Genomic DNA, 22,042 nt, shown 5'->3' on the forward strand with positions numbered 1-22,042 from the left:
CATGGATGGAGTGACTGTTTTTGGGACGACGTCATTTCTTGTTCTAGCCTTCTCTCGCAGTCAAGGGATCATTCATAGGTTTTTTTTTTTTAAGCGGACATTTGTAAAATATTTAGTTCCAGGGACTCCCAGAAGCAAAGATTTGAGTTCCAAATGGCCGCTTACATTTTTTTTTCATGATTTTTCAAAAATAGCAGATCTACAAGCTCATAGCGCGGCATTCGGTGCTGCGCTATGAGCTTGTAGATCTGCTATTTTGGAATAACCAAAGAAATCTTAAAATTACAGAGATGCATTCCTGGATTGAATGGATTAAGACATTACTGCCCAGTCGCAGTTTTTCCAACGTTTTTCGCGGTTAAGACATTATTTCCCAGTTGCTTTTTACAAAAATGTGCAGAATGATAGAGGGACATGCCAAACTGGTGGCTACTAGGCCTGCATTCCCCAGAAGCGTTATTGGTTCCACTGTCCCTGAAAACTGTTGTTCGGAATCGGATGAGCGTTTCCAAACACCATCATGAAGTTCTGTGATCGGGACTACAGCTCTAGTCCTGTCATTAGATGCATCGTTCCTTGTTAGATCTCCTCATCGGCAACACATTCAGTTGGTCAACCAATTTTATTGTAACTAACAGCAGCATATTTTTTTCAGGCTGCAGCCAATGGAAACGGTTTTGTTTTGTGCCTTGTTCAGTGGCCACAAGGTTACTCATCCATACATAGAGGTTCATTATCCGGTCCAGGTTGACAATGTCCTAAAGGGGAAAGGGAGACCTTTGTTAATGGGAATTTCAGTTCCACCTCAACCCTCTCAGCTACGGCCTTCCTAGCAGTGGCAAGAAAAACTATTTTCTATAGCTTGTTGACAAAAGCAATGGATTTATCAGGTCTGTGTGTATAAATGGGGAAAATGGCATAATAGTACAATAAAGAATTATTGACATATAATGTGAGTATTCTGGAATCCATTGTGGCTGGCCAACCACACTTGAGTACAGTCCATGATGCTCCTCTGTATTTTACTGTGGAACTATTAATTAAGAATGTTTCGTTCTTGTTTGGTACCTGCACCAAATTATGACCTGTTGATTGCTGTTTTTAATCAAAAATGAGGTGTGGGAGGTGGTAAATTGGATATGGGGACCCTTTCTGACAGAAAGAGAAGTGTGATGCAGAAACTGCAATCCTTAAATGTGACATGATTAAAACTCTTGTCTAATTGTATAATGTGTACCAGGTAATGGAATTCAGTTTTTTCTTTTTTCATACTCTCCCCCAACATTCTTTATGCTTTTCCTTCATCTCCCCTACCTCTTCCTTCACCTCTACCTTCTTCCCTATCCTCTTACCTTTCTCCTTCTTTCTTTCTCTATCTCTCACCCTATATTCTTACTGTTTCTGCTTCTCAATCCCTCTCCCCCTTCCTTCCGTCCCCCAATCCCTCGTTTGATACCTGCCTTACTTCTCTCCGTCCCTCACTAGTTCAAGTTCAAGTTTATTTAACCACTGACTTGAACCCCCGCATCCCTATTCTGAGGGGAACATTTGCCAGAAATAGCAGATATACATTGTTATTATTATTATTTGTGATGATATTGAATTTTGGTGTTGTTTTTTATATGTTGATGAATTTAATACATAGGACCCCAATGGAAACAAGACCGCAAGGACTTTTTTGGTGTTATCCTTTTAGACCAAGTGTTTGACTGTACTCGTGCTGTTTTGTCAATCAATCAAAAAACTATCAGTTACAAAGTTACGAGGCAAAATTCCACAGAATTTATACAGTAGTTCATACTGTAGTTAAAATGGTAGTTGGTCAGTCACTACCATTCCTCCCTCAACCCCTTCACCCTCCCAGGCTAACCTCCTTGTCGTGCTCCAGTCCTCCCTCAACCACTTCACCCTCCCAGGCTAACCTCCTTGTCGTGCTCCATTCCTCCAGGCAACTACTATGGGACCCCCAAGCCCCCCGCGGAGCCCAACCTGGTGCAGCCGGACCTGGTGGACCAGGTGCTGTTTGACGAGGACTTTGACGGCGAGGTCCCCAGCAGGAAGCGCACCACCTCCGTCAGCAACATGGACCGCAAGGACAGCATGGTGCCGGAGGAGGAGGACGACGACGAGAGGCCGCCGCTGGTCAACGGACTGCCTGGTCAGTCACACACTGACCTGTTAGGGCTGCAACTAGCCATGATGTTCTTAGCGAGTATCTTAGGAATAGTTCACCCCAAAAAGTTATCAACGACACACCCCACAAAGCCTTGAATTCATGGAGATTTTTTAGTTTTTGTCGCATTGAGCCAATCAAATTATTGGCTCAGGAATGTGACAAAAAAAAAATCCATGAATTCAAAGCTTCATGTTGTGTGTAATTAATAGAAAATAAGTAATATTTTGGGTGAACTACTCCTTTATCCACTTAAACCCCAGCATCCTTATTATGCGTCGCGTTGTGAGCTTGTCGATCGGCTACTTTCAGCGCAAGCTTTCCCCACTATAGCAGAAAACAGAAAATACACTAGTATAGAGCCCTGAGGGACCCCGGTCAACCATATTAAGTGGTTAAGTTATTAACCGAGAAGTACATTTTTCAATATATCTTTTAAATGTGTACATAAAACAATCGATTAACCACTTAAGCATTGTTTTATACTTCATCGCACAATGGTGTCGAGCTAAAATTGTGAAAATAGCCGATCTACAAGCTCAATGCAATGAGTTGCGAGCTTGTAGAACTGCTATTTTCACTATTTTAGAGTAGCTTTTGCCTATACTGAAAATAGGGATTGATTATTAATTGATAATTTTATTAAATTGTCAATTATCGTTTTTTGTAATTATAATTGATTCAATGGATTAGTTCAATTAACTGTTGCACCAAGCGGGCGATATATACATACTAGGACATATTGGGCATTTCCATATTCCCTCAGCAGTTCCGCCAGTATTGTGATTCACTTTGCTTGGAATGGCTTCAGTCTGCATGCATTGTGACTACAGAGATACCAATTAGTTTTCAACTTGCCTCTGGGTTTAACCCATTAAGACCGGGAAACAACCGTGTCATTTTAAGAGTTCTTTGGCTATTCAAAAATAGCAGATATACAAGCTCATAGCGCGGCACCGAGTGCTGCGCTATGAGCTTGTAGATCTGCTATTTTTGAAAAATCTTGAAAATGTGTGCACATTTTTGAATATATGTTTTTTAAAGCGAACATTTTTAACTCAAATCTTTGCTTCTGGAGGTCCCTGGAACAAAATATTTTACAAATCTTCGCTTAAAAAAAATTATATTCAGAGATTTCACGATAAAAAGAAAATAGCAGATATACAAGCTCGTAGCGCCGCACTCGGTGCCGCACTACGAGCTTGTATATCTGCTATTTTTGAATAGCCAAAGAAATCTAATAATTACAGATTATTTCCCGGTCTAAACGGCTTAATGCGGCGTGTTCATCAGAGCGAGTCACATAAGGCGGTATTGAAGTTGTGTTATTGTTGAGGTAATGGGGGATCATTTACTTTATTATCGGACTGATTATCTTTCCCTGGCTGGCACTCCAATCTACAGCTCCATCTGCGACTCAGGGCAGTGCGTATAAAGAAGGCTTGGATTCATATTTTTATGGTGTGTTTTTTTTTATCTCATTAGATGCCAGATGGGTGGAATTTGCCCAAACAAGACAATGTAATGAGTTGCCTGGAATGTCTTTGGAAAATGCCAGGAGAGTACTCGAAACCCCTGTTGTTTTACTTCCCTTTAATTGACATCTAACATGATGTCATGTTTTTCCGTAGTTGTGTGAACGCGCCACCCATCTGGCACTCCATGCAAGTGCAAACAAACACGGTGTATTATCTGTTACTTAATTTTGGCATAAGCCATGCTTTGTGGCAAGACAAGTTGGCAGAAGCTACACCTCCCCCCACACACACACACACACACACACACACACACACACACACACACACACACACACACACACACACACACACACACACACACACACACACACACAGTGCACAGAGCCAGCAAAAAAATAGGGGTGAAAAGTTAAGCTCCCAGGGGCCCTGGGCTGACAGGAGACCTCAGACAATGTTGTTGATACATTTTATTATTTAATTAGTATGAGGGATGTAGTGTGACAGATAGTCACGGGGCCAAGAACTCCCCTACACGCACACGCACACACGCACACGCACACGCACACGCACAGACACAAACCTTTTCGCATAACATAGCACAATAGCATTGTTCATACACCAGTGATCCCCATTTCTGTGGCCAGACCTTCTAATACAGTGCATTAGGTCACCTTGATGCTGTACCGTGTCACACAGAGTGCAGGACACTGTGTCTGTGCATACTGTAGTCAAAATTTGAGAAATGGACGTTGTGAGGACATGCGGACAATTTTCCTGGTCTCCTCACAAGAGAAATGGTTGTTTAATGGTTTGAAAGGTTTTTAGCTTACAGTTAGGAAAATATTCAGGTTGGGGTTAGGCTCAGAATTAGGCATTTAGAGGTTACTGTATAGGTTTAGGGATTAGGGTTGTGTGAACTATAGGCTGATTTATACTTAGTTCTGTGCCGTGTCGCACACCGAAAATAACCGATCTACAAGCTGCATGCTCCGCAATGTTGCGCCGCAGCTGTGTTATGAGCTTGTAGATCTGCTATTTTTTTTATTCTGCAAAAAAAAAATGAAAAATTGTATTCATATGAATGTGTAGTAAGTAATACTGTGTGTGTGTGTGCGTGTGATCAATGAGGACAGCTCCTCTTGGCTCTCCAAGGAGCACATCTGTCCTTGACGCACACGAGGACACGGCTCCAACAGAATTAGGTTACACACCTCTCAACCATACACAGCACCTGGGTTGTATTAGAGAGAGTAAACAACCAGACCAGTCCACGTTATAAAATGGGGCCGTATTTTATACTGTAACGTTTCATTCCAAAATCAGATAACCACCATCAGAGCTGTCCAACCCTGGTCTGATATTTGAACGCAAATTGGACAAACCAAATAACATTAAAGTGTGAAAATGTCATTTGAATGTGAAAAGAAACAAACTAAAATAGCATTTGGCATTTTCAGAGTGGATTGAACATCATATAAAACGCAGGGCATGCCTGTTCTCTGAGTTGAAAAGAGCCAATAATTAAATTGACAAGAACGTGGCGTGAGTTTGGAATCCAGCACGACCATGGAGAGGGTAATTAGCTCTCCAAGCAATCTAAAAAAAGTCCCATTTGAAAACAACAGCAACCAAATGAGTTTGGCCAGATGTCCAGCGTAGCTCCATCTAAACAGCCAAGTCACATTTCATGTTTGACTCCTCCCACCACAAGCTCACTATCTGCAACACATATCGTGTTGCTGTTTGGGCCTGAAACCTCATATCTCCATCTTTCAACTTAAATATGTTTGTTTTTTTGTAAATTAATGCCCTAATTTGTCGTACGAGATAGTCGCTCAAAAGTAGTGAAAATAACCGATCTACGAGCAAGATCTGCTACTTTTGCTATTTTTGAAAATTCGTGAAAATGAAAGTGTTTAAAAAAATAATAATATTGTATATTACTTATTGTATATATTGTAACAATTAATCAGAATCAGCTTTATTGTCACATCACAGGTTTACAGGTGTAAAAAAAAGTCACAGGTTATTTTCCCCATTTTCTTAAAAGTAACGTTTTCTGGGCATGAAAGGTTTCCAGTCTAACAGTACAGCAACAATATACGATTCATCCCCTGCAACAACAACCACCTGCTCGCCGCCAGTCCATCCTTGTCTAAGTGTTTTAACAGACTGAAAATAATGCACTGGAATGTGCACTGGAATGTGGCCATTACTTTTTCCCCAATCGTAAAATGTTTAATTAGCCCCCTTTGTCTGCCCTGCCCTGTACTCTCCATATATCTATATATTATTAAACTAGAGCTTCACTCGCTTTCTCTCACTCTGCCTTTTATGTGCACACAGCGTATATTCAGCTGTCCGGGTACAGTACTTACACTGACAGAGACATTAGCCTAAGTTAAGACAGGAAAGACCTTTTTGTTATTTGGCAAGAGAAATGGATTCAGAATTATTCCTCTTTTAGAATAGCAACATCCAGTTCACCGGTACCTGCAGAACAGATTACATTACAGTACACCACTTGAACCCTATGTGTCCCCCTATTCTGGGGGCGAACATTCAGTGAAAATAGCAGATCGGCAAGCTTGTAGATCTGCTATTTTCACTGAATTTTCGACAAAGAGATTTGGTGTAGAAGGAAAAAAAGGAGAGGGCCTAGTAGATATTTTGGGGGGCTCCGATCAACAACATAAATTATGGAGGGGTTGCAGAGAGAATACATAGGTTTTGTTTTCTTACAGAATGGCTATATCCATGGTCGGGCTGAACCAGGCTTGCCTAGTTATTTCTACTCCTTTTTTTCTTAAATAAGACAGTCAAAAAATCCAAGAGGGGGGAGACAGCAACAGGATGGAAGGCTCCGGTGTGATTTGACCCTGGGCCAGTAAAATCCCACGTGTACGTCCAAAGACGACCACACATCACTGCTCAGTGCTCACTCTGCTCATTCCATTATTTATAAGAATGAAAACAAAAGAAAAGGGCACCCAGGCTGTATCCAGGGTGTCCAGGGTCTTTTATGGGAAGAGAGAGCAGCACAGAGCCTGCAGCCACATGTCAGTCACATCCGTCTCACACACCATAGATGGACAGAGTCATGAACCAATGACAAATGGAGGTTAATGGAAACATTGAGAGCACTATGTCTTCCATGTCCTTGCTGTAAGTCACCCCTTCGCTTCCAACACGCGCGCGCACGCACGCACGCACGCACGCACGCACGCACACGCACACGCACACACACACCAGGGGTCGCGCTAGGATTTTAATCTGCCAGTCCCAATGTCCGGAAGGATTCAAATGTATCGGACATCTGACAAAAATAACGGTCATAATTATTTTTATGCATTAATGACAAGCAGGTGCGTAAATACAGCCTAACACTTAGGCCTACAGCATTATATTTTGGATTGAGCTATTTGAACATGAACCATCATAATATACACATTTTATATAGCAGGGTCATCTTACACAAATACATTAATTACCTACATTACCATTTGCGCATGCTGCGTGCGTAATGGTTTCTCAATAATCAATTGCGTTAGAACGCATTTTCTAATCAAAGGGCACTGCACAAAATTGGGCATTTCAGATTAATCCTTCATAACGTGGCTCAGCTGATCTGTTAGGGCAATAAATTATAGACCACTACTCACTCACAGGAGGTTATACTGTATAGTTAGGCAGTGGATGCCATCCGTGCGTCTAGTTGGGACAGCCGTGGGAAAGTTGATGAGTTGTGAGAATCTTGTCGAGAGAGAGAGAGAGAGAGAGAGAGAGAGAGAGAGAGAGAGCAAGAGCAAGCAAATCAGAGGATTTGAACGGTCAGGATGTCCAGAGAGCTTTTTTTTTCCCGGTCTTTCTCATAAAAAATCGGTCAAAACCGGCAATTATCGGACTAACGCGAACTCTGACACACACAGTACATATATACATGTACACACGCAATCTCTCAAGTGTTTATATGAGTGAAGCAGTCACAATGTCCTCTCATACATTCTATGTCAAAAGGGTGTGTGTGTGTGTGTGTGTGTGTGTGTGTGTGTGTGTGTGTGTGTGTGTGTGTGTGTGTGTGTGTGTGTGTGTGTGTGTGTGTGTGTGTGTGTGTGTGTGTGTGTGTGTGTGTGTGTGTGTGTGTGTGTGTGTGTGTGTGTGTGTGTGTGTGCGTGCGTGCGTGCGTGCGTGCGTGCGTGCGTGCGTGCGTGCGTGCGTGCGTGCGTGCGTGCGTGCGTGCGGATCGAAAATATCCCTGAGGCTGCTGGATGGAGAGAGACCTGATGCTCCGGTACAATTTTTAACGCTATAGAGAGCAGAGCAGAAACAACCCATTACTGCAGACAGAGATGATCTTTGATCATCCTCCTTCACCCTACTCCATGTGGGCGTACAGCAGTGGTTCTCAAACTTTTTAATTTCAAGGACCCCCATAGCTCTGAAAGCATACAAATGGAACCAAATGGACCCGTAAGGATCCATTTGGTTCTGTTTGTATGCGCTCAGAGTTACAGACCTGTAAGGGTCCATTTGGAACCCTGGTCCCTGGACACCAATTTGAGAACCTCGTGGTTCTGCATGGCCTCTGTAGAGCATTGTCGGCATGTTTTGAGCATCTTCCACACCTGGCAGTGATGCAGCCAGTTAGGCTGCAGTTAGCCAGTTAGTGATGCAGCCAGTTCTCGTAGTTAAGACCAAAGATTCTCGATGACAAAACGGTTTTAAAGCCCAATTTAGACTTCATCTAACTGAAAGTATACCTTGAAAGTTCATTGAAACGGCTTTGGAGCAAAAATCACTGCAGTATCATTAAGGCTCTTCATTACCAACAATCGAGTCTATCCGCCGACAACTCTGTCAGTCTAAAGGCTCTTAGTATCATCGCCTCTCACCCTAACAAATGAATTATTTACTGTACATACTGTACAGTATATTGACTTTTATTGTTTCTTTATTAGTACCTAGGCTGCTACAGAACCTCCATCTATGTTATATTCTATTGCTCTTTCTGCATTGGATTGATGCCATTAAGATCATTTCGTTGTACATTTGTGTTCAATGACAAAACAAAATCCATCCTTCCATCCATCCATCCGTCGACGGTGTCGCGGCGGGCCAAAAATAGTTGATCTACAAGCTCACAGCGCATCATCTGCTATTTTCTGCGCGCGACACGTTGTACGATGGAGCATCAATTAAGCATTAGAACGTTGCAGCGGTTCTGGTGCACTGGAAGCAGAGTCTCCTGGAGACCATGCCCGAACCACTTCAGACTGCGGAGGAAGTACAGGCATCTTGACAGCAGTGTGATAGTGTGCGTATGTGCACGCGTGTGTGTGCTTTACATGTTTCGCAAAGGATCAAGGAAGAATATGCAGGCAAAATCAAATCAAACAAATGCACATTAGCTGATACAAAATCTGGGCATGCGTGTGGACTGGAAAACGTCTCTTATACGGAAACACTTTTTTTTGGTAGTGTGTAACCCATCTTTCATCAGCCTCTATGCTGAGGAGGTTACACAAAGGCACGCACAAAGGCAAAAAAAAACGGATGAAAGAGTCTGACGTTTCATCCCCTTGTATTACTCATCTTCAGAGGGTAGGCATGAAGTGGTAAGTGAATTAGGAAGGGCCTTTGTTGCATAGATGCTACATGTTCATTGTGAAGCGGTTTCTCATTATAGGGAAGACCGGGGGAAAACACTACAAAAGCAATACGATCGTGTAGAAATTGCCCCGGGGCGCCTATGGCCCTCTTCTAATGTGAATCCCCCCCCCCCCCTCTCTATCATTGCCGCTCCTGGGCGTAGTACACAAGCGCGCGCGCGCACACACACACACACACACTGCACACATGCAAATGCAGATGCAGAACAGCATTTGGGCGGGGCACAGGACCCATCACTTGCATGCAAATGCCCTCGCCCTCCTCCAGTCCCTCCTCATTATCATCGCTATTGACATATTTCCGTCTCTGGAAAAAGAAAACAGGAGAAGGCAGGCTTGGAGATCACAGACTAAAAAAACCCTCTGTTCCGTTCTATCTCCTCAGGCTTTCTTCTTCTGTGTCTTTAACAAGACTTTTTAAACTCCGACCCCATCGTTCACTCGCTCTGTATAATCTATTTTTTTCCTCTCCAGAGCTCAAAGAAGGGGCAACTTGGAGGAAGACGGTGCCAAGCTACACCCAGACGAGCAGTACCCTCGACTTCCGCACGTGGAGCTCTCTTCCACGGGATGACAGCCTGGAGCCCCTGCCCCTGAACTGGGAGATGGCCTACACCGAGACTGGCATGGTCTACTTCATAGAGTGAGTTATACTGTACACTCTCTTAACCAATTCACAACAATTCAACAACAATTGAACAATTCAATCCGATTCAATCTTAACAATGCAATCCGGGGAACGCATCTCTGTCATTTAAGATTTCTTTGGCTATTCAAAAATAGCAGATATACAAGCTCATAGCGCGGCACAGAGTGCAAATCTTTAAATATATATATTTTAAAGCGAACATTTGTAAAATATTTTGTTCCAGGGACCCCCCCCCGAAGCAAAGATTTGAGTTACAAATGTTCACTTAAAAAAATATATATTCAAAGATTTTCACACATTTTCACGATTTTTCTAAAATAGCAGATCTACAAGATCATAGCGCGGCACTCGGTGCCGCGCTATGAGCTTGTAGATCTGCTATTTTTGAATAGCCAAAGAAATCTAAAAATGACACAGATTCTTTCCCGGTCTGAATGGGTTAAGTTGCTTTACCACGTAAGACTTGAGGTTCATGTTCACCTCAAGCTCTTGAAGAGTTTGATCTGCGGATAGAAAACAAGACTGTAAGGCTTATTTCCACGACCATTCTGAGGGCAAATGGTGTGTGAACGGTTATCTTTGTGTCTCCAGTAGCAGTGGATCTGGAATCAGGAGAAGGAAGTCTTTAAAAAAGAACTATTGTGACTTCACTATAGTCCTGACTTGTGATACGACCGTCCGCAACTAATGACATTACGGTTACAACAAGTTGACTGTCAGTTGTCCATAAAACTGAAAAGTAATGGCATGTACTAAAGGATGAGAGTTACACAAATATATCTCAAAAGTGGCAGACCACACCAACTGTTTGTTTTTCTTAATCCTTGGTTTGATGTAGACACAATGACAGAAGTTGTCTCAGCAAAGAGATCTGTGTGTGCATGTGTGTCTATATCCCCATGAGATGAAGAGAGAAAGAAAAGATCCAGCTAAAAGTCTGTTTTGATATCAAGATGACACGGTTTTATATTATTAATTTTGGTGCAAGCTTTGCCAGTCATTGGCACTCTAAACCCCAACGCTCGATTAGAGTTTGGTTAATCTGAGTTTCCAGAAGTTTTCGCCAGCTCTCGCTTACAAACGGGAGGGGCGAGGAAACGTCTGGGCCAGAGCCCTGGTATTTGTGCGCGGGATGTAACTTACGCTCAGAATCTGAGCGGACACGCCTCTTACCGGTCTGAGAGCTGTGCAACTCGTCTAAACAGTCCGACGAGAGGCAAACAGCAGTACACAACAATGGCGGCCGCAATTTCTCAAGGAGAAATTGCTTTCCGTCGCTCCTATTTACATGCAACACCCACTGCATGTGGATCCCGCCCCCTTTTCTTCATTGGCTGTTGATTTGAATCAGAACACAGTGGCCGCGCCCCTGCTGTACAGGCTCTGAGGCGAAGTCTCCCAGACTAGAGTTTGGTTAAACTCTAATCTCTTAAAAGATAGGAGAATGAGGTCTAGGTTAAACATTTTAGATGCTGCTAAACGGTAAACACATTTCTATCTCACAATCATAAGTTGTGGATAATGTCCGTGTTTATGACAGAAGCCAGGTAAACTGAGGGCATATGCAAATGATCAGAAATTGATCAGGCTTAACATAACCGGTCCGTTAATGATACAAATTTAAATAGGCTTATTCCTTGACTAGATCCCTATAGTTTCACATTGGAATGGAGGCAATCTGGGATCCTCTTGTGTGTAAAACAGGAACTCGGGTTTGGCTCCTCCCCTTTCTTAGTCCACTTCCTCCCGAGTGCTTCTGTGTTTATTCCTACTAGCAACAACAACATTACATGAGAGATTAGAATGGAGGTGCTTTGCTCATTGCCGATTCACATCTGTATTTCACACAAAATGATTTGTCTGGGCTACAACCTGAGCGATTTACCCAAATAGCCTATAATCACCCGTGTTCTAACATGCAATTGTCTATAACTGACAATGACTCTAGTCTTCTATGATTAGTTTTGGATTTGGGAATGTATTTTCTCTGCTGTCGAGCGCGGTAGTAAATACTCAGACATGCATTTGGAGCAGCCGTTTTGCAGGGATTTCATTAGACCAATTTAGCCTCGGTGCGCCGCTGAGACAAAATTGCCCACCGCCCAGTCTAGACATTCTGAAGTATGTATCGCAAATGGCATAATGTAGTCGTGTTTTCCATCATGTACGGGCAGTCGTTTTCAAAGTCGGGTCCGGGGACCCCCAGGGGTCCCTGAGAGAGTTCCAGGTGGTCCCCAGTAAAATGAGTTTATTAAAATCAGTTTAACCACTCTATACTTTATACTGTTTGACAAATCTTGTATGGGGGGTCCCTGGCACTAATTATTTTCAGATGGGGTCCGCGGTCACATACTAATTAACCACTTAGACCCTCTAGACTTTGAAAACTGGACCTGAGTTGGCTCTGTACTTGGACCACTTTTTTCCATCTGCACCAAATCTCATCGCCAAAAAATAGCCGATCTACAAGCTCATAACGTGTCACGTTGTGAGCTTCCCTGAATATGGGTGTTGGTGTTCAAGTGGTTAACCCATTAAGACCTGTGACGCATCTGTGCCATTTTTAGATTTGAGCAAAAAAAAAAAGCATTATTTTACACTTTGGCTATTCAAAAATAGCAGATATACAAGCTCATAGCGCGGCACCGAGTGCCGCGCTATGAGCTTGTAGATCTGCTATTTTTGAAAAATTGTGTAAATGTGTGCAAATCTTTGAATATACTGTATATATTTTTAAAGCAAACATTTTTTACTCAAATCCCCCTGGAACAAAACATTTTGAGATGGGGGGTCCGCGGCCAAATACATATAATCTCGGGGGTCCTTGACATGAAAAAGATTGAGCACCACTGATATAGAAACATAGGTTTTTCAGAAAACTGTTGGGATTTAGGAGACATGTAGAATCGGCTTCAGGTCTTAATGCCCTGTACAGTATGAAATGCAGCCCCGTAGTAATCACTGTGTCCGTCTGTAAGTCTAGCAAGTCTGCTGAACAAACCTCTTATTGTCTGACACAATGTGAATCAATACTGATATAGGGAACATGAAAAAACTATTGATCCTTTTAGAAAGTCAGGATGTGTGCCCTATCTCCAGTGCCCCCCCGAACCCCCCTTCCCCCTCGCCTCCATAATGTTTTTTTTATGTCACCCAATTGCTCAAAAATATGAGCAAGTGATGTCAACTCTGACAAAAGGTCCAGACGATCAATGTTTGTTCAGTCCGATGTTACCATATATACGTTAGGTTCCCGTGCACTGACTGGTTCCCAAACCTTTTTAGCTCGAGACGCAAAAGAGAAATTTGATGTCTCTGCAGGACCCAAGCTATGGAATTTCTGTAAAAAAAAAATGGATCATAAGATTATTTTAAAAAAATCTTTGAATTTGTTTTTAATTCATGAAAAATTATGCATTTTTTTGGATTCGTTTTTTGAAAATGTTTTGAAATAATAATTTAGAAACAACGATTAGTGAAAATAGCAGATCTCACAATGTGTCACTTGTAGATCGGCAATTGTTTTACTAGAATAGGGATTAAGTGGTTAATTCATAATATATGTTTTATAAGTTTGGGTCCCAAGAGTCCCTTCCTAGACGATGTAGTCAGGTCAAAAGTATAATATTTCCATTTGAAATGTAGCAGAGTGAAAGTCATGTGCTTGCAAGAAAAATCTAATTCTCCAAAAATGTACTTAAAGACGGGGTGCCGTGATTTTCAGTGATTTCCCCCCCCCCCTAAAACATAATCATCAGGTATTACGGTTATAATAGGAGGAAGATTTTTTTCAAAAAAGTGTACAGAAATTGTTAAAATTATGTTTTTATGTGGACACGCCTCCAGTTCATTAAGTATACCTGGTTCTGACCTTAGGACCTCCTCCACCACGTTAGCACCACCCACCTGTCCTAGTCCCTCCTCCTCCTCATGCCCACACCTGTTGTGTTATGATAATGAGGGGGAGGGTATATTTTTACTGTGTCATTAAATGGCTGTTTCTCTATTGGCACGTTTGACCCTCAAGGTTTCAGCCTCCAGGAAGAAACTCAAAATAGTCAGAGAAGACATAAAACACCATAAAAACACCACCAGGGGGCTTAATGAAGTTCTATCAACCTCATAGACACATGAAAAACAGAAAAAGTGCAAAACCATGGCACCACCTCTTTAAAAAACAGTAGTCAAGTGAATATACTTAGCTACCGGTCACCACTGATCACAGGCCACACATGCAGGGCAACACTGGAGCAACAGTGAACTTGTGCAGCGTTGATCGTGGCATCCTACAACCACAGTGGGGTTATTATGTTGCATAATGCTAATGTTAATCATTTAGAAAAATGTGCTTAACCCATTAAGACCGGGAACGCATGCTGTGAGCGCATCTGTGTCATTTTAATATTTCTTTGTTTAATATTTCTTTGGGCTATTCAAAAATAGCAGATATACAAGCTCATAGCGCGGCACCGAGTGCCATGCTATGAGCTTGTAGATCTGCAATTTTTTTGAAAAGTCGTGAAAATGTGTGCAAATCTTTAATTATGTGCATTTTTAACTCATATCTTTGCTTCTGGGGGTCCCTGGAACGAAATATTTTGAGATGGGGGTCCGCGGACAAATACATATCATTTTGGGGGTCCCTGACATGAAAAACATTTGAGAACCACTGCTATAGCAACATAAGAAAAAAAGTTAGGATTTAGAAGACATTTGTAGAATCCCCAGAAGCAAAGATTTGAGTTAAAAATGTTCGCTTTAAAAAAAGATTTTCACAAATTTTCGCGATAAAATAAATAAATAGCAGATCTGCTATTTTTTTAATAGCCAAAGAATGACACACAAATGCGTTCCCGGTCTTAACGGGTTAACTGATGAATTGTGACAGATCATCTCCCTGTTCTGACTTTTGCCTAATGATCCACAGATGACTGTGTCTAATCAGCATCAGCATCCGCTTCTAATTAGCCTCGTTCAAAGTGTAAATTAAATTAGGGATTCAATTTGCAATGCACATAACTTCCCTCTTATTACATCGTTCAATATTAATGCCACGGCAAATGTAAGGTGTGTTAGTATAGATGCTAGATTTCTCTTAGAGCAGGGAGGCTAAAGGGGGGGTTTCGTAATCTGCCGGTGAATTGCAGCATGACGTCTCGGCAGTTGGCGCGGTGATTAAGAAAAATAATATATGAATTGCTCAAAATAATACTGTTTATGTACCGTCTGTGAGACCAACAGGGAGCCATGCAATCACGTGCAATCAGTTGACATCAGCCCCGGATGAATCACTGCCATGTAATAGATGCAGTCAGTACAGTGTACTGTACATGGACAGGCCTATTACTGCACAATCTATATCCTGGGTTTAACCACTGACTTAACCCTTTAAGACCTGGAACTGTGTCATTTTTAGATTTGAGCTAAAAAGCATTATTGTACACTTTGGCTATTCAAAAATAGCAGATATACAAGCTCATAGCGCGGCACCGAGTGCCGCGCTATGAACTTGTAGATCTGCTATTTTTGAAAAATCGTGAAAATGTGTGAAAATATTTGAATATAAATATTTTTAAAGCGAACATTTTTAACTCTATTCTTTGCTTCTGGGGGTCCCTGGAACAAAATATTTTGATGGGGGTCCGCGGCCAAATACATATCATTTTGGGGGTCCTTGACATGAAAAAGATTGAGCACCACTGACATAGAAACATAGGTTTTTCAGAAAACTGTTGGGATTTAGGAGACATGTAGAATCAGCTTCAGGTCTTAATGGGTTAACCCTCTAGTCTAGACTTAGTAAACTGGGCCTGTAGTTGGTTCAGTCTACACCAAATCTCTTTCCCAGCGTGTTGTGAGCTTGTAGATCATCTGCTATTTTGGGCTTATAATGGAAAATATTATAAATTCAGCCACCACAGGCTAATGTTCCCTCCAGAATATGAATGATGGGGTTCAAGTGGTTAGTCTTTTTTTTTATTATAATTTTTTAGTTGAAAACACCTTGTTTTTCTGTCGTACGACACAGCCGTTTAACAAAGTATCAATGAGCCTTTATAGACTCCAAAGCCAGGTAAAACTCAGACACAATTTGTATTCGGAACGAGGATTATTTGTCACCACGAATAAAGGCATCAACTATGACTAGTTCTGATATAGTTGCCAGCTATTTTGGTGTTGTTTATTGGTCCCACTCCTGGGATGTAGACGCTTACTCTCGCTGACAGACACAGCTCTATCAGGAGGCTTTTACTAACACAACAAAGTTCTTCTTGGCTCCCCGTGAAGACGACTTTGGCTGTTTGAATGTTCTGGGAAAATCAATACTTTGCTTTTGGAACAATGGGGTAAATATAGTCCTCTCTGGGGCCATTGTGTTTTTTATTTTAGTAATACATGTTTGGCTGTGAGCCACGTGTTCCCGATCATCTCAGGAGACCGTTATGAATGCTGTATTCAATTTCCTGCCTGATTTCACATCTAAGCTGATTAAGCTGTTGGAAGATGAAGTGTTTTTCCTCCATATTTTATTTATTTGTTTCTTTTACAAATATGTCTAAACATACTGTAAATCGTTATTGACTCCTGTCTCTGTGTCTTTTCTCTGTGTGTAATATCATCCTTTTAAAACAGGAGTATACTGTATAGTTGGCCACTTCCTGTCATAGCTTGCCTATAATTCCCATGGCAGGTTAACCACTTGAACCTTGAACATTCGCCAAAAAAAGCAGATCTACAAGCTCACAAGGTGTTGCAATGCGAAAAGCTTGTGAGCTTGTAGATCGACATTTTTTTGGCTAAGTTGATTTGGTGTGCAGTTGCAACTCCTGTCTGTTTTACTAAGAATAGAGGGTTTGAGTGTTTAACCCAGTTTCAGTCTCTTCTGGCACAGATGGTTAATTGATGCTCTCTGTCCTCCACAGTCACAACACCAAGTGCACCACATGGCTGGACCCCCGGCTGGCCAAGAAAGCCAAGCCCCCTGAGAAGTGTGAGGACGGAGGTATGTAAAAAAAAAAACACACTTAGAAATATCTATCTCATAATCCTATATTAAATGGACCACGTGTGGAACCTGGGTGCCTCAGGCGCACCATTGCCCCGCCCCCCCCTATATCTTCCTATTAGCTGGGGTTTAAACAGCCATAACTCCAGTTCCCAGCGTGCTAGAGGCTTCAAACTTGGTAGGTGGTCTTACGGGACGGGCTGTAATTGCTGAAGCCCCGCCTCCTCTGCGTTCCTATTGGCTGGGGTTTAAACAGTGGACCTGGGTGCTGCAAGTGCATCGTTGCTCCAATTACCACCAAACTTCTCACAAACACTGTTCAGGGATCTGCCATGACAATAGTCACAGCAATTTCTCTTTTTATAAAATTGCACACATGTGGGCCACTACAGCAGTGTAACAGCCATAACTCAGTGACCATTGCTCTGATCAATCCAGTCCAATATAGGACTGGATTTGAAGAAAAATCTAGGCCCAAAAAAAAGGCAAATTGTATTAAAATATGTATTTGTGAAAGGGTATTTCAAATTTGATTGTCAACAGCATTTTGGCCAGTGTGTGAATGTAACACACATACATATACAGTACCATACACTGACCTCTGACCCACAGTAGCATCATTAACTACTACACATGGCTTTCTACAGTACATGGGCATACAGTGTACTACCACATTCCTCACATCAGACCATGCGCTGTTTCACGCACGTTCGCACAGCTTATCAAATATGCATGGCCAACTAGGCCGGCGGATGGTACAAGATTGTGTGTGATGATGTCCTTTAAAATCACACTTAGCGTAATACATGCCTGCTAGGTGGTCACGTGGGCCTTGTTTCTCTCTACGTAGCAGTGGTGTAAAGTCACTAAGTACATGTACTCAAGTGCTGTGCTTAAGTGCAATTTTGAGGTACGTTTACTTTACTGGAGTATTTCCAATTGTCTATTACTTCTACTCCACTACATCTCAGAGGAAAATATTGTATACTTTTACTACAATTACTACTACTACACTACAATTTTGTCAATTGTTGTTACTAGTTACTTTGCAGATATAAATTATTACATTATAAAACATACATTAACCACTTTAGCGCTATTTTATACCTAGGCTATTTGAAAATAGCCGATCTACAAGCTCACAACGCATTGCGACACGTTGTGAGCTTGTAGATCTGCTATTTTCAAACATTTTAGTACTTTAACTTTTGGTACCTTAAGTACATTTTGATACCTTTACTTTTGTACTTTTACTCAAGTACATTTTTAATTCGGGACTTTCACTTGTAACAGTGTACCTCTACATTGCAGTACTGACACTTTTACTCAAGTAAAACATTTGAGTACTTTTTCTACCACTGCTACGTAGATTGGGGGTCTTGTCCCCCTCCTCGTCCCCGGAATTCCAGACGTGCCTTCCTGGTCCCTAGTTGGGTAATGTGGGCTAAGTGCAGGCAGAGACAGAGAAACGACGTGTCTGAAACACTGGGAACCCTTCAAGCCCATTTTTAATGGATTTCTACAGGCAGTCGGAAATCTAGTCGGTGCACTGCCTTTGAAAAGCAACTCCAAAGTGCTCTCTTGCGTGAAGAGCTCTCTTCTCTTCCCCTCCTCTCTCTTCTCTCTCTCTCGCTTTCTCTCGCTCTTTCTCTCTTTCTCTCTCTATGTGCCTCATATGTTCATCAGGGCGTGATGTACATTTAGCTATTCCGGCCAGCATGCTCGTTAAAACCCCACACACACACACAGACAGAGAGAAAAAGTTCACCGAATCATTCTAGTGTATTTTTATGACCATGTTCTAATGCTAAACACCCAGACAAGGTGGAAGAAATACTACACCGTTTTACTGAGTGTTTGGATAATAGTGAGCCCGTGTTCTACACACACACACTGCTCCTCCATTGTCTGTTATCTGTCGGCAGTGTGCAGTCACAGTGTATTTGCATGTTTTATGTGTGTGTCTCAACACAAAGGCTTCTCTTCCTCTTCCTGCAGAGCTGCCCTACGGCTGGGAGGAGATTGATGACCCTCAGTATGGTACCTACTATGTTGAGTAAGTTGCCTTTGCTGTTTCATTCTTCTTTCTTGTTTCCTTAATTTTTTTCTTATCGCTGTGTTGCAGTCGCATTTGTTTCTTCACGTGTTCCGCTGAGACCCGGGGGTTGGGGGGGGGGGGGGGGGGGGGGGATGGGTCAAAGTGCATTTGCACATTACTTTACATTGTTACAGTAAGTGCACATATGAATTAGCCATGTAGGAATGGCATGCGTCAATACTGTCTAAAAATAAAGTGAGCGAGCCGACGCAGCTAATTTTCACAACATTTCAGCTGACGTGAGGAGGGCGCTGTGTGTGTGTGTGTGTGTGTGTGTGTGTGTGTGTGTGTGTGTGTGTGTGTGTGTGTGTGTGTGTGTGTGTGTGTGTGTGTGTGTGTGTGTGTGTGTGTGTGTGTGTGTGTGTGTGTGTGTGTGTGTGTGTGTGTGCGTGAGCGTGCTGTTTATGTAACGCTCAGGAATGGAGGCAAACACCTGGAGAGCTGTAGGAGCCTCCTGATGGAGATTCTGCTTGTCATTTCTCAGTAGGAGGCAAACAAACTCTGTGGACAGATGAAAGCTTTGTGTGTGTGTGTGTTCGAGTTTGTGTGTGTGTGTTCGAGTTTGTGTGTGTGTGTGTGTGTGGGGGCTGTTGCTCAGGAGGTAGGGTGGCCATTGGGGAACAGGTTCCCGGTTCAATCCCCGGCTCTTCGAGGCTTCATGAAGTGTGCTTGAGCAAGACACTGAACCCCTAAATGCTTAGTACCTTATTGATTGATTGATTGATTGATTGATTGATTGATTGATTGATTGAATACTTTATTAACACAATAGCAAACAGTGCAGCAAGTACAATTTAATAAGCTTTGCTAAAAGGATAGGCTCAATGAATAGCAAATAACCCACACAAAGTAAACAGCATTCTATAGAAATCTATAGGAATAAATCTTTTCTCGAAACGCTCGGTTGCCAGGCAGAAACACCTGGTGCCGACCGTTCCGAAGTCGCCGAAATTTGACTGGGGGCGAACAGGTATTGGTGCCGACCGTTCCTGGTTACCGTCTCCAATACTGTTGGCAGCAGCTGTTTATTCGCCTTAGCGAAGTTGGCGTTCTGGTGAAAATAAACAGAGGAAAATAGAAAGGACCTCCGCTCCCTCACTCTCTCCGTCCCAAAGCACCACATGTGCTTCATCAACAGCACACTGGGCAGTACAATACATGGTTACTACATGCATAAACCATGAGCATACTGTGCTGTACAGCATGTACCTGGGGATAACAATAGAGGACAATATGAGGACCTCCGCAGCTTCCCTCTCCGTTAGGGCTGGGCAATTAACCGAAAATATATCCAAACCGATATTCAGAATCAATAACCGACTTGCAACCAAATCATTGAAAAGCAAGGTGTACATTTAAATATATATGTAATTTATTTAGAGTAGCCAATTCTTTTTTACCCCCTTTTTCTCCCCAATTTAGTCATTAGTTATGCCAATTAATTCCTCCCCACACACATTTCTGTGTTGTCACTGCTGTCGTATCCTACTGACTCACCTACCAGTGAGGAGCCCCCACCAGGAGGACGTAGACAAAGTCGGGGTCGCGACCCCACTTGGGGTCGCGGGAGACTGACGGTGGGGTCACAAAATTATTTTGTCATATAATCTTATATCTTTTTTTAATTCAACAGAATGGATGAAATGCAACCTAAAATGATTACAAATAGTACATTTTACCAGTTTAATACATTTAAAATGCGCACCGAACGTGCAAGTTTATGTGCATAAATTACCTCCAGGTTTAGGTGGGGTCAATGGTCGCCTTATTTTGGGGTCGCGGGCTGAAAAGTTTGGGAACCCATGGACTAGAGCCTTCGTCCTACTCCTCCCGCCCAACACTCCCCACTTGACAGGTGCCGCCCCAGCCCGTATAGAGTATACGTGCAATGACCATTATCACCCTCCCCGCCCCGGCTTCCCTCCCCCGAACACGGGCCAATTGTGTTTGTGTAAACCAAGGGGCCAGCCTGACATATTTACAATGAGGCCGATACAGAAGAGAGAGACAGTTCATATGAATGGCCTGTATGGCGCCGTTTTACCCCTGCAGGTGTCAGAAGGAATATTCTCTCATTGTAAGCGGATGGTTTTTTGACGAACTTTAGACTAGATTTTCTTACCTTAATAAAAATTGTCATAAATACTATATGCTTCCAGTCGCTAGTTTAAAGTCTCCTTTCAATCATCATGATATGCGTTTTGCTAAATTATGGTCCCACTTATTCTAAAATTGACGATAAAGTAGGTTATGCTCTACGAGGGGCGGAATGATTTGATTGGCAACCTACACAACCAATAGCATTCATTCCCCGCCCCCGCTCTTGATTGACAAGCTACCCCAACCAATAGCATTCTTTGGGGATTGTTCTCCGGTTCCCTGGTCACATGTCTGGTCTCAAGCAATAGCGTTTGAGTTCCGACGTGCCCAATGGTATATATTAAAGATGGCAGATTGCACGTTCCTGAACAATCGGCTTCATTTACGGTCTGTAGAAACCAATGGGTGACGTCACCGTTCCCTTCGTCCATATCTTTTACGGTCTATGGTGTAAATCTGCACAACCTCCGCGGTGGTGGGCAGGGACTTGACCACTGCGCCACCCGAGCGCCTCTAAAAAGAAATCAATTCTAATCGCTTCTTTAATAATCAACCAAATTGATTAGTCTGATTCCCCACTTATGACCCTGTATTATACCGTACTTTGTTGTACAATAGAATGGTGTGTGTGTGTGCGTGTGCGTGTGCGTGTGCGTGTGTGTGTGCGTGTGCGTGTGCGCGCGTGCGCATGCATGTGTGTCGGAATGAGTGCTGTACATATGTACGGTGTGTGTGTGCGCGTGTATCGTCTGTTTCACAAAATGAGCTTTTGTGCTCACCATGCCAGGAGGAAATCAGCGAAACACAGCCATTATAACGGCAGTACATGGAGAGAAAGAGAGAGGAGGAGGTAGAATTTCAACTAGAAT

The 22,042-nt window shown here is 42.5% G+C and overlaps 1 protein-coding gene across 2 annotated transcripts in view; it reads left to right on the forward strand.

Moving 5' to 3' along the window:
• Nucleotides 1-22,042, forward strand: part of magi3b (membrane associated guanylate kinase, WW and PDZ domain containing 3b) — a 282,632-nt gene that overhangs the window by 214,943 nt on the left and 45,647 nt on the right. For both annotated transcript variants that reach the window (XM_080422003.1, XM_080422002.1), the window contains exons 4-7: nt 1,949-2,158; nt 9,795-9,963; nt 16,893-16,972; nt 18,974-19,031. In XM_080422003.1, the coding sequence (XP_080278129.1) occupies nt 1,949-2,158; nt 9,795-9,963; nt 16,893-16,972; nt 18,974-19,031 (517 nt within the window). The remainder of the gene's footprint in view (nt 1-1,948; nt 2,159-9,794; nt 9,964-16,892; nt 16,973-18,973; nt 19,032-22,042) is intronic.

Source organism: Gymnoscopelus braueri, assembly GCF_963280865.1.
Source record: "Gymnoscopelus braueri genome assembly, chromosome: 3".
Lineage (NCBI taxonomy): Eukaryota > Metazoa > Chordata > Actinopteri > Myctophiformes > Myctophidae > Gymnoscopelus > Gymnoscopelus braueri.